Source organism: Candoia aspera, chromosome 2 (genome assembly GCF_035149785.1).
Source record: "Candoia aspera isolate rCanAsp1 chromosome 2, rCanAsp1.hap2, whole genome shotgun sequence".
NCBI classification, from domain to species: domain Eukaryota; kingdom Metazoa; phylum Chordata; class Lepidosauria; order Squamata; family Boidae; genus Candoia; species Candoia aspera.
The window spans coordinates 74,542,047-74,561,919 of record NC_086154.1 but is presented as its reverse complement, the minus strand read 5'-3'; the positions used below and the strand labels follow the sequence as shown (position 1 = coordinate 74,561,919).

The window sequence follows — 19,873 nt, the reverse complement described above, 5'->3', positions numbered from 1 at the left end:
CTTCTTTTTTACTTGTTGAGATATCTCTTCTGCAAGGGAGACCACTGTGTATTCATGGTAGTCCTGTGTGATTTGGAGATCTGATATGCTCATATTTCTGTTCATGTGGGGAGCCTCTATCAAGGGAAAATAGAGAAGTTACATTAGAAGACAGAGAAGTCAAGCAACAATGAGGGTCAGGTTAAATATATGCTGCAGTCCTTTTCTATTGCTACTGCCCCTTGGAGGAGGTATAATTACTGGGTAGGCCTATGTTTCTTTGGTTTTTTCCATTTACAAAATTATCACATGTGTTGCCTCTGATTTTCTGTGGGGACAGTGCAAAGGCTAAAGAATACTGCAGTTAAGAATGGTGTTGGCTACATAGTTATAGATAGCAGCAGTTGTTTTAAAGACACACAATTTGTTTGCAACCCATCACTGTGGCATTTATCCTTGTGTTAGTAATATAATAATGCCAACAGAGATGACACTGAGCTAATTTTTCTTTTTAAATGGTAAAATGGCTAACTGAGCTAATGAATCCTGGTTAATTTCCACTGATGAGCTTAATTTAGTTGCCTAGAAATAAGCTAGATGTGATCTACTATTTTAACCAGTGGAACTCATACAGTACAGTTCCATTTCTGCCATATTGGATATTTTATGTTTTCCATTTTAGCTGGCAAGCCATACTCTGTAATGGATAAACAGCTGGTTCTGGTAGCAAATGCACATATGCACTGGGACCCGGAATATTCTGATGTGAAGCTGGTTCAGACAATGATGTTCCTTTCTGAAGTAAAGAACATAATTGACAAAGCCTCACGGAATCTCAGGCCTGGTGCTTCAGGGGAACATGCAACAATTCCACTTGTACTATGTGCAGATTTGAATTCTTTGCCAGATTCTGGTAAGCAGATGCATATTCTAATTAATTATTAGAAATATAATTTTACTGATTAATTTTTGTACTCTAAAAGAGTTTATGTTTTATTTATTGAAATACCTTTGAAGCTGTAGGATAGATTCTTTGCTTTTAGTTAGGACTTCAGAAACTTCAAGCCTCTAAAGTCTTCTTGAGCACACTATTGCCAGAAGTGATCAGTTCTGAATTCTGGTTCAGTTAGTGCTTCTACAGACTAAAAAAAGAAGGCAGAGGGGGGAGTACAAAATTAAAATTTAAGAGGTGCCCAAATTGTACATGATTCAAAATTCAGAACTGAGTAGCAAAGGTCCAAAGCTCTCTAAATTCTCTGCTTGACCATCCCTGGTTCAGGTTTTGCATTCAGTGGACATTTAACTGAGGATGGGTGTGTAAAGCTTTTTATGGATTTACTGTTTATGTATGTGTTAGATTTCTACCCCACTTTTCCTCCAGAAGTTGGCTTACATACCGTTCCCTCCTTCGGTTTTCCCAATAGAAACAATATTGTTGGTTAGTTTGGTGACCTCAAATGATTAGCCCAAAGTGACCCAGTAAGCTTCCATGATTGAGGGTGAACTTGAATCTATGTCTCCCTGGTCCTAGTCGAGCACCTTAACTAGTACATCAAATAAATTCAGTTTCAATTCAGTCTCACTGCACCAGATGGATGTTATTTTTCTAGTCTCCCATATGTAGCATGGGGATAATACTGACCTTCAGTAAAGCATTATTAGTGTAGTGGAAGAATGTCAAACACTGCAATTCAATATAAATGCTAAGTGGTGGAGTTAGGCTCATTTTATTAACCTAAGGCTCACAGACATGTAGAACATCACTGTATCTTCAGTTCAGTTGATTTGGTCCAGATAATTCTTAATGCATATCGTTGTATAAAAGCAAAAATTATGGGAAGGACTGTACATTTCTTGGTGAATAAGAGCAGTATAGAAATAAAATGAATTGCAATGTTCTTCTTTGGCCATTCATGTTATTGATGGAGCAATAGTATTGTAATGAACAAATTTGCTTTCTTATTAATAGTGTTTTTTTAATTCATATTGTAATAGGTGTGGTTGAATATTTGAGCACTGGTGGCGTAGAAACAAATCATAAAGATTTTAAGGAACTGAGATATAATGAAAGTCTCACTAACTTCAGTTATAATGGGAAAAATGGAACTACCAATGGAAGGATTACTCATGGTTTCAAGTTGAAGAGTGCCTATGAGAATGGTTTGATGCCTTATACAAATTACACATTTGATTTCAAGGTAAGTTTGATTTTACACAGAAATTATGACTCCATAAAAACAAATTCCCATTGCGCTATTACTGTTCTAAGGTTTCTGTAGGTTAGTGTGGAAAACCTAGTCCAGAAGCATTATGAAATATTAGGTCAGGTATGGTAGGAATTAGGCATGTTCAGGCTGAGAATATACGGTTTTAGAAATTGAAAAGAGGGAAACAGATAATTTCCTGTGGTAATTATCTAGAGGTCCCATAAGGTTCTGTTATTTAATATCTACATGAAGCTTCTGGAAAGGATCATCACAGGATTAGAGCTAGCTGTCACTCATATTGTTGCTGCCCAGAGTCGTCATATGCAAGATGGGCAGTAGAGAAATATGATTAAATAAATAAAGTTGAAGATAGCCACTATATTGTTCTTTCCTGCAAATTCAGGACATCTCAGAGAATCTTGAGTATTTCCAGGCTGTATGGGACTCTGTATGGGAGAACAAACTGAAGCTAAACAACAACAAAACAGATTTGTTCCTGGTTGTGAGGGCTGGACTAGTTTTGGAGAAATGCCTATTATGGGTGGAATGGGATAGCATTCATTCTTAAGGATTGGGTTTTGAGCATAGGGTTATCCTTGATTCACCATTGATAAGGGACAACCATACAGCATCAGTGGCCACGTGGATCTTTTATCACTTTCATCTGATAAATCAGACATGTCCCTGCCTGGCGAGAGAGACCTGGCTTTGGTGACTCATCTTCTATTGACCTCAAAGAAGCACTTACTGCTTATCTTGCCACAGATGCATTTGACACTGGTGATTAATTCTGCCCTTCCTTATTATAGTTTAGAGGGGGCTCAGAACATATCTGAATTTTTCTTTGCTTTTAAAAATAGAGCTATAATGTTCAGAAAAGGGGGGAAATTAAAAAAAAAACACAAGGAAACAACAAAACATATTATGCTACATATAAAAACCATTCATTCATTCGATTTATATAGCTGCCTATCTCACTTTTGCATGATTCTAGGCAGCTTGCAATAAAACAAAATACATAAAATACATGTCCTAACACCCAGGAAACACACTGAGACATGGAACTGGTCTCTAATATTTATTGCTAGTACTTAACAGGAATCCTAACAAACTGAAGAAGCGTGGGAAAACCCAGACATATAACCTGGGTTATATGGGTTAAGGCGGTCCCGATCTGTGTCTCTTTGAATGGCTGAACAATTCATCAGTGCTACGCATGCGCTTGACAGTCTGGATGGGAGCCCCCTGCTCGCCATCCTTACTCATGACAATACACAATATAAAAAAGAAAACATATAGCAGCCGGCGTAATCTAACCAATCATCCATGCAACCAGGAGATGGGCTCTAACCCATGCCCAGGACCCCAGGCTTAGGCACAAAGCCAAGTTTTCAAGGCCTTACGAAAGGCCAACAAAGACAGGGCCAATCTAATCTCGGGGGGAATGACATTCCAAACAATGGGTGCCATGGCAAAAAAGGCTGTACTCGGCCCCACCAGCCAACACTCCCTAGCTGACGGTATCCAGAGAATGCCCTTCCTGCCAGATCGAGTAGGTGTCAGCCTCCCTTCTTTTTGGTTGCCCGCCATTAAGCATTACTACACGTGTCAGCCTGCTGCATGCATAAGCCGAAAGAAAGCAAACGCGTGCTGTCTTCGCCGACATTCCTTCAGCCATTAGAGCAAGGACAGCCGCTGATAAGACACCTGGGCTCTTAATCATCCCAACAAACTAATGAACTGGGTGGGGGGAAGTCAGGAATGAGAAAGAACTTGCTGGCAAGACAGGGAGGATAGATGGGGGATGAGGTCAGAGGGAAAGAATCACTTTGAATGCTTGGTGCCAAAATCCTCACTCAGAGCTTTGATACTGTCCTGTGTTAATCGGCTTATTAATAAAGAATTATTTAAGCTTCCTTATGGACAGTCTGGAGAATTTCTAAGTTAAGAACCTGGTACTGGGACTGTCACAGTAGGACAATTAGCCCAATTTTTAAACATATTGTTTAAACATAAACTTTGACCACATGGAATAGTATCTATCAGGCTTTCCATTGCATTGATAAATAGCCAGATCATAATTAGAAAACAGACACTTTACATTATGATGCATTTACATTTTGTGTGTATGTCTAATTCAAGTGTACATTTACACCTTTAAACCATATTGACTTTTGTAATAGTATAATGACAAACTTAATGAATATTAAACCAAAATGTGGTAGTGGATGAGGCCCAGATCATATAACTAAGTGTCCTGTCATCCATTTTACCCTTCCAACACAGTCTGACAGCCAGACCTTGGTCTTTTAATGTTTAAATGTTTTAATGCTAGGAGTTTATTGTTAAAACGTTTAGTGTTTTATATTTTTGTTTTTATTACATCTTTATAAACTGCCCAGAGCCATTAGGGGGATGGCAGTATATTAATTTTCTGAATATATAAACTTAAATTCAGATTAGCAAATCTTCTGTTTGTAACTAATACTTTTACCTCACATTATTTCACTGATGCTTCTCTCATATCTCTTGTCCTCTCCTATACTGATCCTGGAAAAAAAACTTGGCTCAACAAGGTTCAGATATTGGATTCTACATCATAGGATGAACATTGGTTCTGCTGCATTGGTTCCAGGCAATATTGGTTCAAGACAGTATTCTTATGTACATTCACTAGATTATTGGTTTTCTCAAGAACTACTGATACTAGTATACTATAAGGAATGCGGAATTAGTTAAGCCTCCATGGTCTCATTCTCTAGAGCAGCCGTTCTCAACCTTTTGACCCTGGAGGAACCCTTGAAATATTTTTTCAGGCCTCATGGAACCCCTGCACATTCAGGCTCAAATATAGGCCAGCAGTTACAAAACGATTATATTAGTTTCATGTGTAGGCCTGTACAGATGGATTAACAGTGTTCTTAAACTACAAATAAAGAATGAAATTTACCTCTTTAATGTGAAGTTGCTGGAATTTGAAATAATTTTTTAAATAAATTGTGATCTCCCAGGGAACCCCTAGTGACCTCTTGCGGAACCCTAGGGTTCCATGGAACCCTGGTTGAGAAGTCCTGCTCTAGAGTCTAGAATCGTCTACAGCTAAGCAATCTGGTATTCTTCACATGTTTAGATCCCAACCATCATAGCCAAGGGTATAGAATTATGTGAATTTTAGTTCTAAGCATTTTGAAAATGTCCTATTCTGTCCTCAGAAGTAGAATTGGGTTTCGTCTAGACCAGTAGCATTAAGATTTCTGTTCTGCCTATGAAAGCAATAAGCCACCCTAATTCTGAAGGCATTAGTACGGATCTCACATGCCATTTCTTGAGATTATGTGAATGTGTTTCTAGTGACTCGGATTCTAGTGACTATTCTTATGCCAGCTCTCCTTTCTTGTCTAGACAGTATGGTGTTTTTTATCTTCTTGAAACAGGATATTGCAGCCATTGCCATCACCCACAGATTGCCAAGCAGTAGTTTCACAACTGAGTTTAGTAACTTCTCAGTGGGCATCTTTACTTCCAAGCTTTTCATTCTGTAACATCTTATGTGGCTTCAGTATCATCTATGCAACTATAGCCTATTTTCTTCCCTCCACACCAAAATATCACACCACATTTTATGGTGTTTTCAGCACTTGCCATAAACCTGATTTTGTTTTCCTACAAACATGAGTTGTTTCTCTCACTGTGGACCTATCCTTTGATCAGAAGGTATTTAACTCAAATTCATCTCCTGATGTTGGGACTGGGGACCATTTCTTAGCATCACAAATGTAAAAAAATAGATCATTTTAAAATGTCCCCATTCAAGGTCCTGTATTTCAGCCCATTCACACAGAAACATACATTCAGTGGTAGCCGTTCTGATGCTGCATATGCTACAGCAGGTAGCAAGAAATTATGGCAGAAGCTATCCTCCATGTCTACTGACTCCACGTATTTAAAGAATTTTTACTGAACATAGTTAGATGATTGTGGCTCCCTATTACAACATCTAACACCACCTCCTCTATTCCATAGTTATGTGATCTGATTTATTGCATACACCATCTGTTGATAAAGAGAGCTGTAAATTAAATGTTATAGGCAGATGGGCTTGGAGTAACAACTTGATTTCTACAAGCAGTAGAAACTAAAGCAGGAATTCCACATCTGATTTCAAACTGTAGGAAAATGTATATTGGACTAGGCATTTCTCTGTGAGAGGTCTACATAAGTTGGTTATCTAAAAATATACCAGTAGATGTTTTAATGTTAAACTAATGTGTCCATACAAACCTACAGCTTATTATTGTAAAGATATTTATGCAGTTCCCTTCTCCTTTCTTTCTTTTTTTAGGGTATTATTGATTACATCTTCTATTCTAAACCTCAGCTGAATATTCTTGGCATCTTAGGACCTTTGGATCATCATTGGCTAATAGAGAACAATATAAGCGGCTGTCCGCACCCGCTCATTCCTTCTGACCACTTCTCACTTTTTGCACAACTGGAGCTGGTGCTGCCTTTCCTGCCCCCGGTAAATGGAATCCATCTGCCTAGCAGGAGGTAGTCAAGTACATTTTAGAGGACAACCTCAATGTAATTTGTAAAATTGTAAAATCTGAATATAGAGGAGTGAGGTATGGCCAACAGGGATCTTTCTTAATGATCTTAATTTTAAATCTAATAATTTGATAAAGAAATAGTAAAAGCCAGGTGCTATCAGACACACAATTCTGAGCCCAACATGCTTTATATACTGTTAGACAGGGATTGGTGCATTGGCACCTTTCTTAGATTTGTTACAAGTAATCTGTTTGTTTTATCCAATGTAATAATTCATGCCTTGAAAATAGGGAATTACTATAATAAATTCTCTTTTGCACAGATATCTGTAGCACTACTTTTTGAGGCCAGTAGTTAAAAATCAAAAGACCATTCTTCCATACTTCACTCCCTTCTTTTTCAGACTTGTTTGTTTGTAAAATATAGAATTTGAATTTAGCCTTTATTGATTGTATATGAACAACAGAAAACCTGATTTATGAGATTTTGTACTTTAAAAAAATCAGATTTGGAAAATGATTGTATTGTAAACTAAGGCTAAATTTTTATCTGTTTCATGTGTTATAAAGGCCAGCTTGTAAAAGAAGTTGCACCAGATTTTCTCTGCTAATGATTTGCACTGTTAGGGCTTTTAGCCCATATGTACTACTTCATTTTTTTAATTGAGAACACTGCTTTTAAATCTGAATTTGCTAAATTCATAGTTAACATGCATCCATTTCTTTTTTTTTCTTTTAACTTAAAGTGGCAACTTTCACTTGTTTTGGAACAGATAAGCTAAGCAGTGTCTGATTAGGCTTTGTGGATGGATAGCCCTCATCAATATGATCACTCTAACATTTTTCTGTCAGAAGTGGGTCAGCAGAACATTGTGTACAGCTCTTTAGTTTCTGTGTTGAGTCACCAATTTCCTATCTCCACTGTGCCTGCTTGATTTTGTTCTCAATTAGCACTGCCTGTGCATGCAGAGGGAACCTGTGCATCCTCTTTTATTTTTAAAAATAATGTTAACATTTTGTGAAAATTTTATGAAGATACTTTTGTATAAGCTGTGGCATCTATTTTTTTTTCTTTTGTGAAGCGTTGGAATATCACTTTTTTGAACATGCTCAGATGGTGGGTACACAAATTCTAAGCTTCTGGTATACCCCTGCACTGCTTCTTTCAATGTCATTGCATAACGCTCTGTTTCTTTCCTATCCTCACTCCCCCACTAAATACCATCATGTGAATTCCTTTTCAATTTAACTGTATTCCTCAGTCGCCATTCCTTGAAGATTAAGTGTACCGTCTTCTATTTTATGAAGCAGTGTAATTAGAAATGCATTTTCAGTACAGGTTCCCTAGACAACATTTCAGATCAATCATTAAAGTGACCAAGTCCTTTTCTGTAAAAGTGTCAACAAAAATAAAATTGTGTACCCACATAGTGCCATTAGTGTTTGAAGGCCATGTGTGTGTTTGTATACACACACACAATCTGTTCTAAAGGGGAATTTTATTGAATCCTTAGCAGGCATACCTTCAATATTACCTTATATAAAGAAAGAACTTGGTCAAACTGCTTTTGTTTCAACTGCAGGCAGAGAAATAAAAGCTCGTTCTTGTATTGAAATTCTGAAAATAATGACTTAAAAAAAAATTAAAATGGATCTTAATAATTGAATATTTTATAAAGAGGAAATTATCTGCACTTAGAAGTGCTTAACCATTTTGTTTTGAAGAGAACAATAAATTTGCTATTCATGTTTAAAACATTTTAAAGTTTCAGTAGAAAAAGGGTAGATCTTGAATCCTTGTCTAGGACCTGATTTTTTCTTTTGTTGTGTTTTTTTTCTGTTATTCAAACACCAAACATGTCCAGTTTATAATCAGTACATCAGAATGCTGGTAACAATTGATGTAGTAGATTCAATGAGTAGTGTTGGTTTTTTGTTCTTTTTTTTTTTGGTTGGGGTTATTTTGTAAAAGTGTGAATAAAAGGTGTTTTACTCATCTTTCTTTAACAATGTGTTGGTAATGTATGTCATGACAATTTTCTATGGCAGTGGAACCAATTTAGCTTGTCATATTTTGCAACTCTTTTGTTTCCTGATCATCTGGATTATTTAGTAGTATGTCCAGAAAGCTTTATAGAAGGGAAGCACTTATACATTTTATATTTCTTGGAAGGAGTTGATTTTTTTCCATTTAAGTTGGAGCTTGAGTGCACTTGGTAAATCTTAAAGGTTTAAGCTTTACAAATCTATTTTCACCTTTAGTTGTTCAGTCTTAAATACATATCTGTATGAATTTGTGGTAGCATATTCAATGCTTACAAGCCTATTCAGGTGCTCTTCTATTCTTGCCTGGGCATATTGCAGTCTCGGAGCTGCTCAATTTAATTGTCTATGTTTGGATAAGAAGATGAAGAATGAGATCTCACAAGAAACAATAGAGCCCCTTTGGCATCAGTGGACCTTTGGTCAGATCCTGCAGCAATGAATTGAAGCTCACTTTGAGGAAATATTCTGCAACTTTGCTGAATGATATGTTAATTGCACCAAGTGTAATACTATTTTTAAGTAATTTTCTGCATCAAACAAATCCAGACATTTAATAAATAAATGCAATAAACTATGTCTTCACAAAATGCTGATTTCCAGTAACTTTAACACTTTATTTACTTAAGGTGGCTTTGGATGTTGCCATAATATATGTTCAGTATTTCTTATTAATGTAATCACATATATTAAATCAAAAGCAGAGAGCATTGCTGGGCATGAGGTGTCCTCTCCCTGTCCCCTAGTTTAAGAAAAGAACCACATATATCTGTTTGATTCTGAAATGCACATACATTCAGTTGTTACGAAACTTAAATGGAAAATATACAATGTTAGGGATTCTGAAATGTTAAGATCACCGGGAAAAATATCTAGGATATGTGTGTAATTATTTTGTCCCTGTTTATTTGTGGGTTTAAAAGATACAAGTCTCCACTGTAAAACTAACCATTCAGAATACAGACTTGCACCCACTTATGTAAATCTCTGATAAAATTATATGAATTTTGCTGTGGCTTAAGTATAGAATAGTAGGTTCAGATGTCAAGTTCTCACTTCATCCATAGGACAAAGAACTCAAAGACAAAATAATTGCACTACCATTTTTCAACAGAGTTAATCACTGCAAATTTCCAAGTCAAATTTATTGCTTAAGTAGTGAGTCTGTTTTATTTTCCCATCCAGCCTGACACAGTATTTTAGTATATGTTAACTCCTGCTATACTTTTCAGTTGTGTAAGCTTCTTTAAAATGTAGGTATCTTGGTATGTTTAAGTAGTGTCTAAATTTTAGATAGTCTCTATTCACAGTACTTCTGTATAACGTGTAATGCACTGGACTAACTCTTGTTTACCATATGTGTAACAAAAAAAAAAAACCAGCACATCATCTGCACTAAGCTCAAAGAATGTTGCATTTGTCTATAGGCAGCTCTTCAATATGATAAATGGGAAATTTAATATGGTCTGATGGTAAACAAGGGCTTTTACTGTTCTCTTCAGTGGAACTTTCTTCTTGGTCAAATTTTAACTAGCTAGTATTATATTTATATACAGGGTTGTCTTTTTTTCTTTACCAATGTATTTTCCTACTCATAGCTGACCAATAAATTCAATATCTGTTTCAAATCTCCTTGAAGTCTAATTTTCATATTTGATCTCTGTATGAATATATCCAATTTCATTAGTGTGTTGGGTTGTTTTTACAGTAAGGGTAAATGTTTGACTTAAGGAAAGTCTCTGTCTGGCCAGCCATAATTCAGTTTAACCGACAAGAACAATTTAACCGACAAGACTGAAAATACAAGTCGGTATACTTTGAATCCTTGGATTTCTATCTGAAAAAAATGGCCTTTCCATTTTGTTAGCTTTTTGCCTTTCATTTAAACAGGGAAATATATATATATCTTCCTAGTGGTTTTCCTGCAGTTGCAAGGTCTGCTTTTTTCCAGATCAACCGAATGTTGATCCATTGGTTGCAACAGGAATTGACCGGTGTTGCCTGAACCTGATGTTGTGGACAGAGAGCGACTGGCCCAAACTCACCCAGCCAGCTTTCATGCCCAAGGCAGGACTAGAACTCTCAGTCTCCTGGTTTCTAGCCTGGAGCCTTAACTACTGGACCAAACTGGCTCTCCTAAGATTTTTTTAAAATATTTTTTGAAGATCTGTGGTAAACTTAAAATGGAACTCTGCAACTGATAAGATGGGTATGAACGTTGATCTGATTATTAGACTACGAATTGAATGGCATATATCTTTCAAGGACAGGAATAGTGAAACATTCTCAGAACTGTCATTTAGTCTGAGGCACAAGTTTCTTTGAAGTTAGGTTTTATGGAGGTGAGGAACTTGCAAGATCTAGAAATTACATTGCTGAGAACCATTCCATGGTTTGGAATCATGTTTGATCCTACAGGGTTGTTACCTCTGCTGTTGACAGACAGTTATCAGTCTTGTTGGTATCAAACTTGTATGGAGGAATTACGTCGTCTTAAACTTTCTCCTGAATATGGTCGCTGGTAAAGCAGAGAATTAGGGACATTGATCATCAGAATGATCTCACCACTCCTGAATTTTCTAGCCAAATATTAGACTCCCATAAGCCCCTTATTGTGGGGTATTTATATATCTAACCCTGAGTAAATATAGATGGCCTTTTTTTTCGCTTTTCATTCCTCACTATTGGTGCGTAGACATCATGTGACTCCTTATCCTCAGAGACTTTGCCCTTGTGGCTCTAGGTGGGTGGAACTCTTGCCCACATCTTCTTACAGTCTCCCTTATATGACATCCTGAGACATGTTTTGCTCTCCACAAATATTTCCAAATTTGAGGGTCCTACAGATAAATTTTATCTTCCTTATTTTTAAACCATGTTAACTTCTCACATTCCAAGTTGCCAAATACCTTTACTGAACCATACAGCTGTGCAAAACTTCGACTTAGATGTGGTGGTCTATTGTTTTATGATAATTTTTTGGTAATGGGTTTGCTGTGGCAATCTTTTCTTTCTCTTATTTGTAATGCTGGTCAAAGACCTTAATAAAACAAGTTCATTTCATTTACACTTAAAGCAGCGATTCTGAAGCCATAGTGGATATAATTAGATGATGTAGTGAAGGGGAAGAAAATACTCCTAGAGGTTCAAATACAAAAGAATCAAAAGTAAACTTACCAATCTAGATAGTGGGTGGTGTCAGCAAAGCCCAAGAAACTCAAAACTGTAAGAGATCAATTAGGAGCAAGAAAGGTCTTCTCAAATTAACTTTGGAAGATGAGAAACAGACCCTATTGGACCTTTGTTCTATATCTTCCATCAGGGGAAGAAGGAACCTCTCCTGGCTTGCTCCTCCCAGGGGAGAACCATTTGCCCCAATCCTGGAATGAGGATTGGGGAATCAGAAATATATCCTCTGGGGAAACATGGAACTAGATGCAATTACGATTCTTCTGGTAATGTATATTATAGATCTGTTACTTGCTATTTTATTCTACCTGCGTGTGTATACAGTCTTGTTGCTGGCAGGAATCCTCATTTCCTTTTTCCCTTTTGTCTTTTTAATTCTAAACTGGTTCCTTAACTGTTAATATGTAATAAATCTTAAAACATCTTATTATTCTGACATTCCTTTTGCCAAGAAAGAAGGCTAAGACACCTTGCATTAACTGATGTTGCAGAAGAGAATGAAAGGAATAATAAGAGGATTTCCCACTCCCTTCCAGAATGTGGAAAATTTGCCCCTGCATGAAAGCGGTAGCGACACCTCAAAATTGTGGTGGTTCCAACAGCAGAGATGGTGAGGGAGGGGTTGGGAGGTTTCCTTGTGGAAGCCAGAAGGGCCAATCCGCTACACTTCAGTGCCAATGTTTCTAAATGTACACTCCATTGCAGTGAGAGACAGGGTAAGTCAATGAAACGTCAAGGAGCCTGAGAACTTACTGTGAATGATAAATAGAATAACAGAATGCTTATGAATACATGCCTGTCCTTTTCAAGAAAAAACGGTATTTCTGTAATAGCAGAATCCAGGTTCTAGGGATCTATAAAGCGGCTGAGACACAGATACAAAAGGCTGAGAGCTAGTGATCTAAATTACATTACAAATACTTTTAAAATATTTATTGAATTTGCATGAATATATGAAAACTGCATTTAAAACAAGGGCTAGAGTTCTTAATGATTTCCAGAACACTTACTGTACTGCATTTTAAAACTTCAGCATAAAGGGGAAAATATTACCTAGTTTGTTTTTCTGACAAATGGAACGATGTATCTATCCCTCTTCTCTGCATACATCTCCCATGAGAGAAGCATGCTCTAAATATCTCCTGTAGAGTAACTGCTCGTTGTTCTTCAAAAATACTCCACTTGTCATTGCTGCTGTTCTTAGAAATGGGGTATTTGCATTGTGGCTACTTCAGGTCAAGTCTTTTAAAGCGGAATAAAAGCTGTATGTGGCCAGGAGAACTAGTCTGTGATGGGAAAATTTGTAACAATTATGCAAAACAAATTTAATCTTAAATGGCAACATATAAGCCAAAAAAAATCATGGTCTGGTTAAAATAAAAATAAACTAACAAAATCATAAATTTAATAACTATACAGTACATAGCATAAAAATGAGAAGTAGAAGATGGTACAGTAGGTGAGCATCATTCTTGAAAAGCTGTTTTTAATGAACTTCTGAAGGCCATCAAGGAGGGGTTTCCCCTGTGGGAAAACCATTCCAAAGTGCTGGCCCTGGCCTTGGCCCTGGCCCTGGCCCTGAAAAGTAGTGCATTTTAACGTCAGCTCCCCTCAACTCCCACAAGTGTGGGACCACAAGGAATTTTTCCCTCAGTGCTCTAATGGGATTCAAGAAGGCAATCCTGCAGTTACCCAAGTGCCAAGTCATAAAGGCCATTATATTTATTTTATTTATATTATTTATCTAATTTATCCCCACCCATCTCCCATCGGAGGACTCTGGATGGTTTACAACAATCTGGGCGGTTTACAACAATTATAGGTAAAAACCAGCACATTTAATTGTATCCGGAATGGAAGTGGTAACCAGTGCAGGACCCGCAGTATCAGTGTTATATGCTCCCCCCATTGGAAGCCCATTAACACATGGACCATAGCATTCTGAACCAGTTGTAATTTCCAGGTAGTCTTTAAAGGCAGCACCATGTAAAATTCCTTGCAGTGGTCTATCAAGGTGCTAATGAGGTATGAATTACTGTAGTCAAATCCTCCTGCATTGGCTAAAGTCACAGTTAGTGCACCAGTCAAAAGCTCCTTTGGCCAAATTTTCACCTGCTGTCTGAGCAGAAGCTGTGAATCCAGAGGGATCCCTAATCATAAGCCTGCTCCTTCTCATGTAGTATTTGCTTGTCCAGGCATAATGCTGTATCAGTGGAGAGTCCTGATACACAAACCATCTTGCTTGGGTTCAACTTCATGCTGTTCTCTCCCATCTAGATTGCAGCCTCCAAGCAATGGGGTAAGATGTCAAAAGCATCTCCCCTACAATCTGGGATGATGTTATAAAATTGATTATCGACCGGGTATTGATGATATCACACCCCAAACTGTCAGATGACCTCCTGCAGCAGTTTCATATAGATGTTATAAAGAGGACTGAGGACTGAACCCTCCGGCATCCAGTAAGTCATGGACCATCAAGCCTCTCTCTCATCCCCCATCACAACAGGCTGGAACCATCCACTGAGGAAGAAGGGGAACCACTGTAAGACAGTCTATCCCATCTCCAACCCTCATAGGTGATCCAGTAAGATATTATGATTGAAGTTTCTAGAGACCTGTGTGCAACCATCCAGGTCCTGACAAGGGTCATTCAAGACAGTGACCAAAGCCATCTCATACCTGGGCCTGAACCCTGAATGAAAAGGTCCAGATAATCTGCCACTTCTCATGTTGCATTGTTGATCTACCACTGCGCTCTCAGCATCATTCCCCAAATTTATATCTTGCTTGTGCTGTTTAAAGTTGATCCTGTGGAATTAAAAATGTTTTGAGGTGGATATTAGAAACAACAAGATAACCACCTGAAGGCCCCATGACTTTGGACTTAGTGCTTACCTAACATTTATTACAGTAATAAAATATTAAAGGCAGGCATAATATTGTCAAAGTTAAGCACTTAAATCTTTCTTTGCAGTTTGTAGATTTGAGCATTTCTATTTTGGTTGGATATACGGTATATCCTGAGAACATTTATGACTTTTGATTAGCTTGGATTTCCTATTATCCCAGAACACCTTGTAGTGGTAAAGCAAAGGTTATTGTTGTCTGTTCTTAGGAATACAATACATTATTTAAAACCCAGAACAAATCTCAGCACATCTAACTCTTAAACAGATTAGACTTGAGGCCAACTTCATTTACAAAGAAAATGGTTTGTATGCCACACTTAAGGCATTGAATTCCTGATGGGATGGAATAGGTTTTCATCAGTTTATAAAACAAAGCTATTAGTGACAGAGTTCACAAATTAAAGGGGGGGTTTCCATCACCTGAATGTAGCAAGATACTGTAATGCGTGACATTACTTGAGGGACCGCCTCTCTCCAATTACGCCTACCCATCCCATCAGGTCCAGCAGGAGGGGCATAATGTAGGTCCCATCAACCAGGGAATGTTTCATGGTTATGTTAACACCATGGCTTTTAGATCGCTCAGCTGTATTTATATTTATTTTTAATTTTTGTTATTGTTTTTATTGTTTCATATTATGACTGTTTTTTATTGTTGTTAGCCACCCAGAGTCACTAGTTTGAGATGGGTGGAACTATAAATTGAATGAATGAATGAATGAATGAATCTGGTGGGACCAAGGAAGTGAGCCTTTTCTGCTGTGGCACCCACCCTGTGGAACATCATCCCCTGGAGATCAGATTGGACCTGACCCTAGAAGGCCCTGAAGGCCTGGTTCTGCCAACAGGCTTGGGGACACGGTGGTGTAGTGGAGCTGGTGCAGTGGCTGTACTGATGGTTTTGATGAATACAGGCTGTGAGTTTTATGTATTTTTAATATGCTTTTATATTATTTTTCCTTGTTTTTAAATTGTATTGTTCTTTTTGTTCTTTTTATACTTGTTTTAATTGTTTGTAAGCCATCCAGAGTCATATAGATGAGATGGGTGGCTATATAAATTTGAATCATAAATAAACTGAGCAATGGCTCAGTTCTATAGAACATTTCCATATGGGTTTTGAACATCTTAAGAAATTCTTAAAGTTTGTCTCATTAGTAATATAATTTATGACTCTTACAGTACCCTTTCCCAGTTTACTCATTATAGTGTTTGAAGTTGGCTCCAGTTTTAAAATTTCAACTAATTTTCTCTCACTGCAAAATTAGCAAATAGAGGTTGTGTCTTTATTTTAAATACTACTACTACTACTACTAACAACAAGAACAATAAAGAGCCTGCTTCACTTCCTAATTAATAATTGGACCAGCTTTCACCACTTTAAGTATCTCTAGAACAGCAATGAAATAGTCTGTGAAAAATGCTTGGTATTTCAAGGATATGTGTATTTATTTTCTTTAATTTGGAATATCATGCTTCTGAGATTTGTGTCAGAACTATCAAATCAACCCACCAGCAACTTTATAGATGTATCATTCTTACTTACCCAAGCTTGGTCTAGAAAAGAGCCTAAATATGTAAAATAGTTAGCAAAACCCCATACATTTTCAGGTCAAGAAAATAAAGAAGTGTTAAGTCCTTTGTAATTTATCACCAGACAGATAGCAGAACATTTTATTTCTACTTTTTAAAGTCACTGATCAATCAGATTAAGGTACCTAGTAAAGATGAAAGGTTAGCAAATAATTTCCAACCATGGTTAATCCTCCACTGTATTAAAAATCCCTTGTAGGGTTTTTTAGGTAAAGGTAAAGGTTTCCCTTGACAGTAAGTCCAGTCGTGTCCGACTCTAGGGGGTGTTGCTCATCTCCGTTTCAAAGCCAAAGAGCCGGCATTTGTCCATAGACACTTCCATGGTCATGTGGCTGGCATGACTACACGGAACGCCGTTACCTGCCTCCCGAAGCAGTACCTATTAATCTACTCACATTTGCATGTTTTATTGGTCATTTATTAGTTGCCTTTAGTATTTTGTTGTTTCTTTCATTGTTTCTTTTTTGTATTTTCATATTCTATTTTTCTAATCTTGCTAGAAAAACAATAACATGGGGGGAACTCTCATAATTTAGTTTCTGATGCAACTGTGGTAGTGCTATCATTTATAGAGCCATCTGTGCTACAAACATTTTCACCAGACTCTTCTTTTTTTTTAAGAATTTTTATTAAGTTTCAAAGATAAAAGCTACAGAAAAACAAAAAACTACAAAGAGAAAGAAAACTAAAAAAAGTGTGAAAACACAAGACAATTTTTTAAAAGAGATTATAAAAAGAGATGACTTCCAACTTTAAACAGCAAAGATATACAGCAATTTTCCATAATCAATCCCTTTCTCTATATTAAACCAAAATCACATTATTTCTATAAATCATACCATTGGCATATTATAAAAATTACTAAATACAGTTGGTCCCTCCCCTTATATTAAAAGAAAAAAGAATATATATATCCTAATCAACTTCCCCCCAAAGATAACATTTATTTGATTGTTTCCTTTCTACTGCTATTCTATACATTCTTGTCTACTATAATAAAAATCAAACTAAAAAACATATAAACTGTCTACCATCATACTTAACAATACAGCAATTTTAACAATCATGCCAGACCCAAAACCAAATGTCATTCTTTTTTTTTGTTATTAAACCTTGATAATCTTAATTCAAATTGTTAAAAGTAAATAAAGTCAGCCAAATCCTTAAAGCAATCCAGATAAATATACTTAAATCCTTATCCCACTTCAAAATAAACCAAAGCATTTACATATCTCCACATTACACACAGAATTTTTTTCTTAAATCAGACAGCCCAACTGCCCCCCTCAAAAACTCCAACTTCTCTTCAAGAGAACTCACATACTGTAAGGATTGCCTACCTTAATAGACTCAGACTCACAAGCAGGAACTTAATGATATCTGATTTATTAAAGAATAGTATGCAAATACAGAGAAAGCTGAGAATGAGCAAAAGCACGCCAAATACAAACTAAAAACCCTCGGCTGAAACATAATCCCTCCCCTCGCCCTGCCATTGCAACTCCCCCCCCCCCCCAGGTGCTGGTAACCATTTCTGCTGATGTCCTGGGAAAGGAACCTTGAACACAGGAGATAACACATTCCAATCCAGCTGCTAACATATAACAATCCCACGAGATGGAATCCTCATCCCCTCCCAGACAAAACACGCATCAGTCAAATGACATGCGAAACGTTACAATGTAACAGTAACATTGGAACGGTGAACATGACATACCCCCCCCCCCCCAAGAACACTAAGGAGCAGGTTTCAGAGGATAAGCGAGATGAAAGCGTCGAACTAGAACAGGAGATTGAACATCACGGGCAGACACCCACTCAGGGTGGGGAAAGTGTTTCCACTGAATGAGGTACTGCAGTGTGCCATGAAGTCTGCGAGAATCCAGGACCTCCTTCACCTCAAAATGTTGCTGTCCATCAATCATGATCGGAGCAGGAGGTGGGGGTTGTGGATGCCAATGATCAGAGTGGTTGACAGGTTTGAGCAAGCTGCAATGAAAAACAGGATGCAAACGTTTCAGATTGTGTGGCAAATCCAGTTTAAACATGACAGGGTTCACCATTCCCACAATGGGAAAAGGACCAACAAACTTAGGAGCCAACTTTTTGGAGGGCTGAGGTGACTTAATGAACTTAGTGGAGAGGTAGACCTTATCACCAACTTTAAAATCAGGTTGAAGGGCTCATCGCTTATCAGCATGCAGCTTATAAGCAGATTGGGCATCAGCCAACACCTGCTGAATCACTGGCCACAAATCAGCCAGTTGAGCAGCCCAATCAGAAGCAGAGCAGGGCTGCGCGGGGGGTTGAGGCAACTCAGGAATGGGAACAAAATCCTGGCCAAAAACAATATGGAAAGGGGTGTGCCCTATGCTCGGATGGACGGCGTTGTTATAAGCCACCTCAGCAAAAGGTAGCAGATCAACCCAATTATCCTGCTGATAGTTGACAAATGCCCTCAAAAATTGCTCCAGGGTTGAATTAAGAACCTCCGTAGATCCGTCAGTCTCCGGATGCGACACAGTGGACAACGCCTGCTTGGTGCCCACCAGCTTCAAAAATGCCTTCCAAAATTGGGAAGTGAACTGTGTCCCGCAGTCCGTGATCAAGCGGGAGGAGCTACCATGAATCCGGTAGATGTGGATTAGAAAAAGGCGGGCCAATTGCTGAGCAGACGGAATAGAAGCACATGGAATGAAATGGGCTTGTTTGGAAAAGTAGTCCTTTACCACCCAAATCAGTCTTTCTCTGACTAGGAGGCAAATCCACAATGAAGTCCATAGAGACCTCCCAGGGATGGGAGGGGTTGGCCACCGGCTGCAGCAACCCCTGCGGTTTACCCCCTTTCCGTTTGGACATGGCACAGACAGGACAAGAAGCAACATAACTTTTTACATCACGTCTCAATGTGGGCCACCACTTGCATCTGGCGGCGTACCAGATGCAAGGTTTTGACAAACCCAAAATGACCAGCCACTTTACCATCATGAGACCTAATCAAAATTTCCCTTCGCAAACTGTCAGGGACATAGAGGCAGTTTTGCCTCCAAGCTAAGCCTCTGTCAAATGTAACATTGTCTCTATTTTCTTGCAACCAAGTATCAGATTGCACCTCTAGCAGAAACTGTTGTTGCAATTGTGAGGGAATTGGCGTCCTTCCCCCAGCCGGTGAAACTGAGACTGAAAAATTGAGCCCAGCGGATCTGCTTAGGACTGAGCTTACGGGGCGTGCTGAGCACTTCCAAATTTTTATGGTCCGTCCAAACTTCAAAAGGACATTTAGCCCCCTCTAAGAGGTGGTGCCATGCCTCCAAAGCAGCCTTGACTGCAAAAGCTTCTTTCTCCCAAACATGCCACCTCCTTTCTGTCTTGGAAAATATCCGGGACAGATATGCACATG

At 38.0% G+C, this 19,873-nt stretch overlaps 1 protein-coding gene across 2 annotated transcripts in view; it reads left to right on the top strand.

The window, feature by feature from the left end:
* CNOT6 (CCR4-NOT transcription complex subunit 6) overlaps nucleotides 1–10,411 on the top strand; it is a 56,395-nt gene extending 45,984 nt beyond the window's left edge. For both annotated transcript variants that reach the window (XM_063292251.1, XM_063292252.1), the window contains 3 exons: nucleotides 662–892; nucleotides 1,975–2,177; nucleotides 6,529–10,411. In XM_063292251.1, coding sequence (XP_063148321.1) covers nucleotides 662–892; nucleotides 1,975–2,177; nucleotides 6,529–6,741 — 647 coding nt within the window. In that variant the 3' untranslated portion in view covers nucleotides 6,742–10,411. The remainder of the gene's footprint in view (nucleotides 1–661; nucleotides 893–1,974; nucleotides 2,178–6,528) is intronic.
* Nucleotides 10,412–19,873: the final 9,462 nt, after the last annotated feature.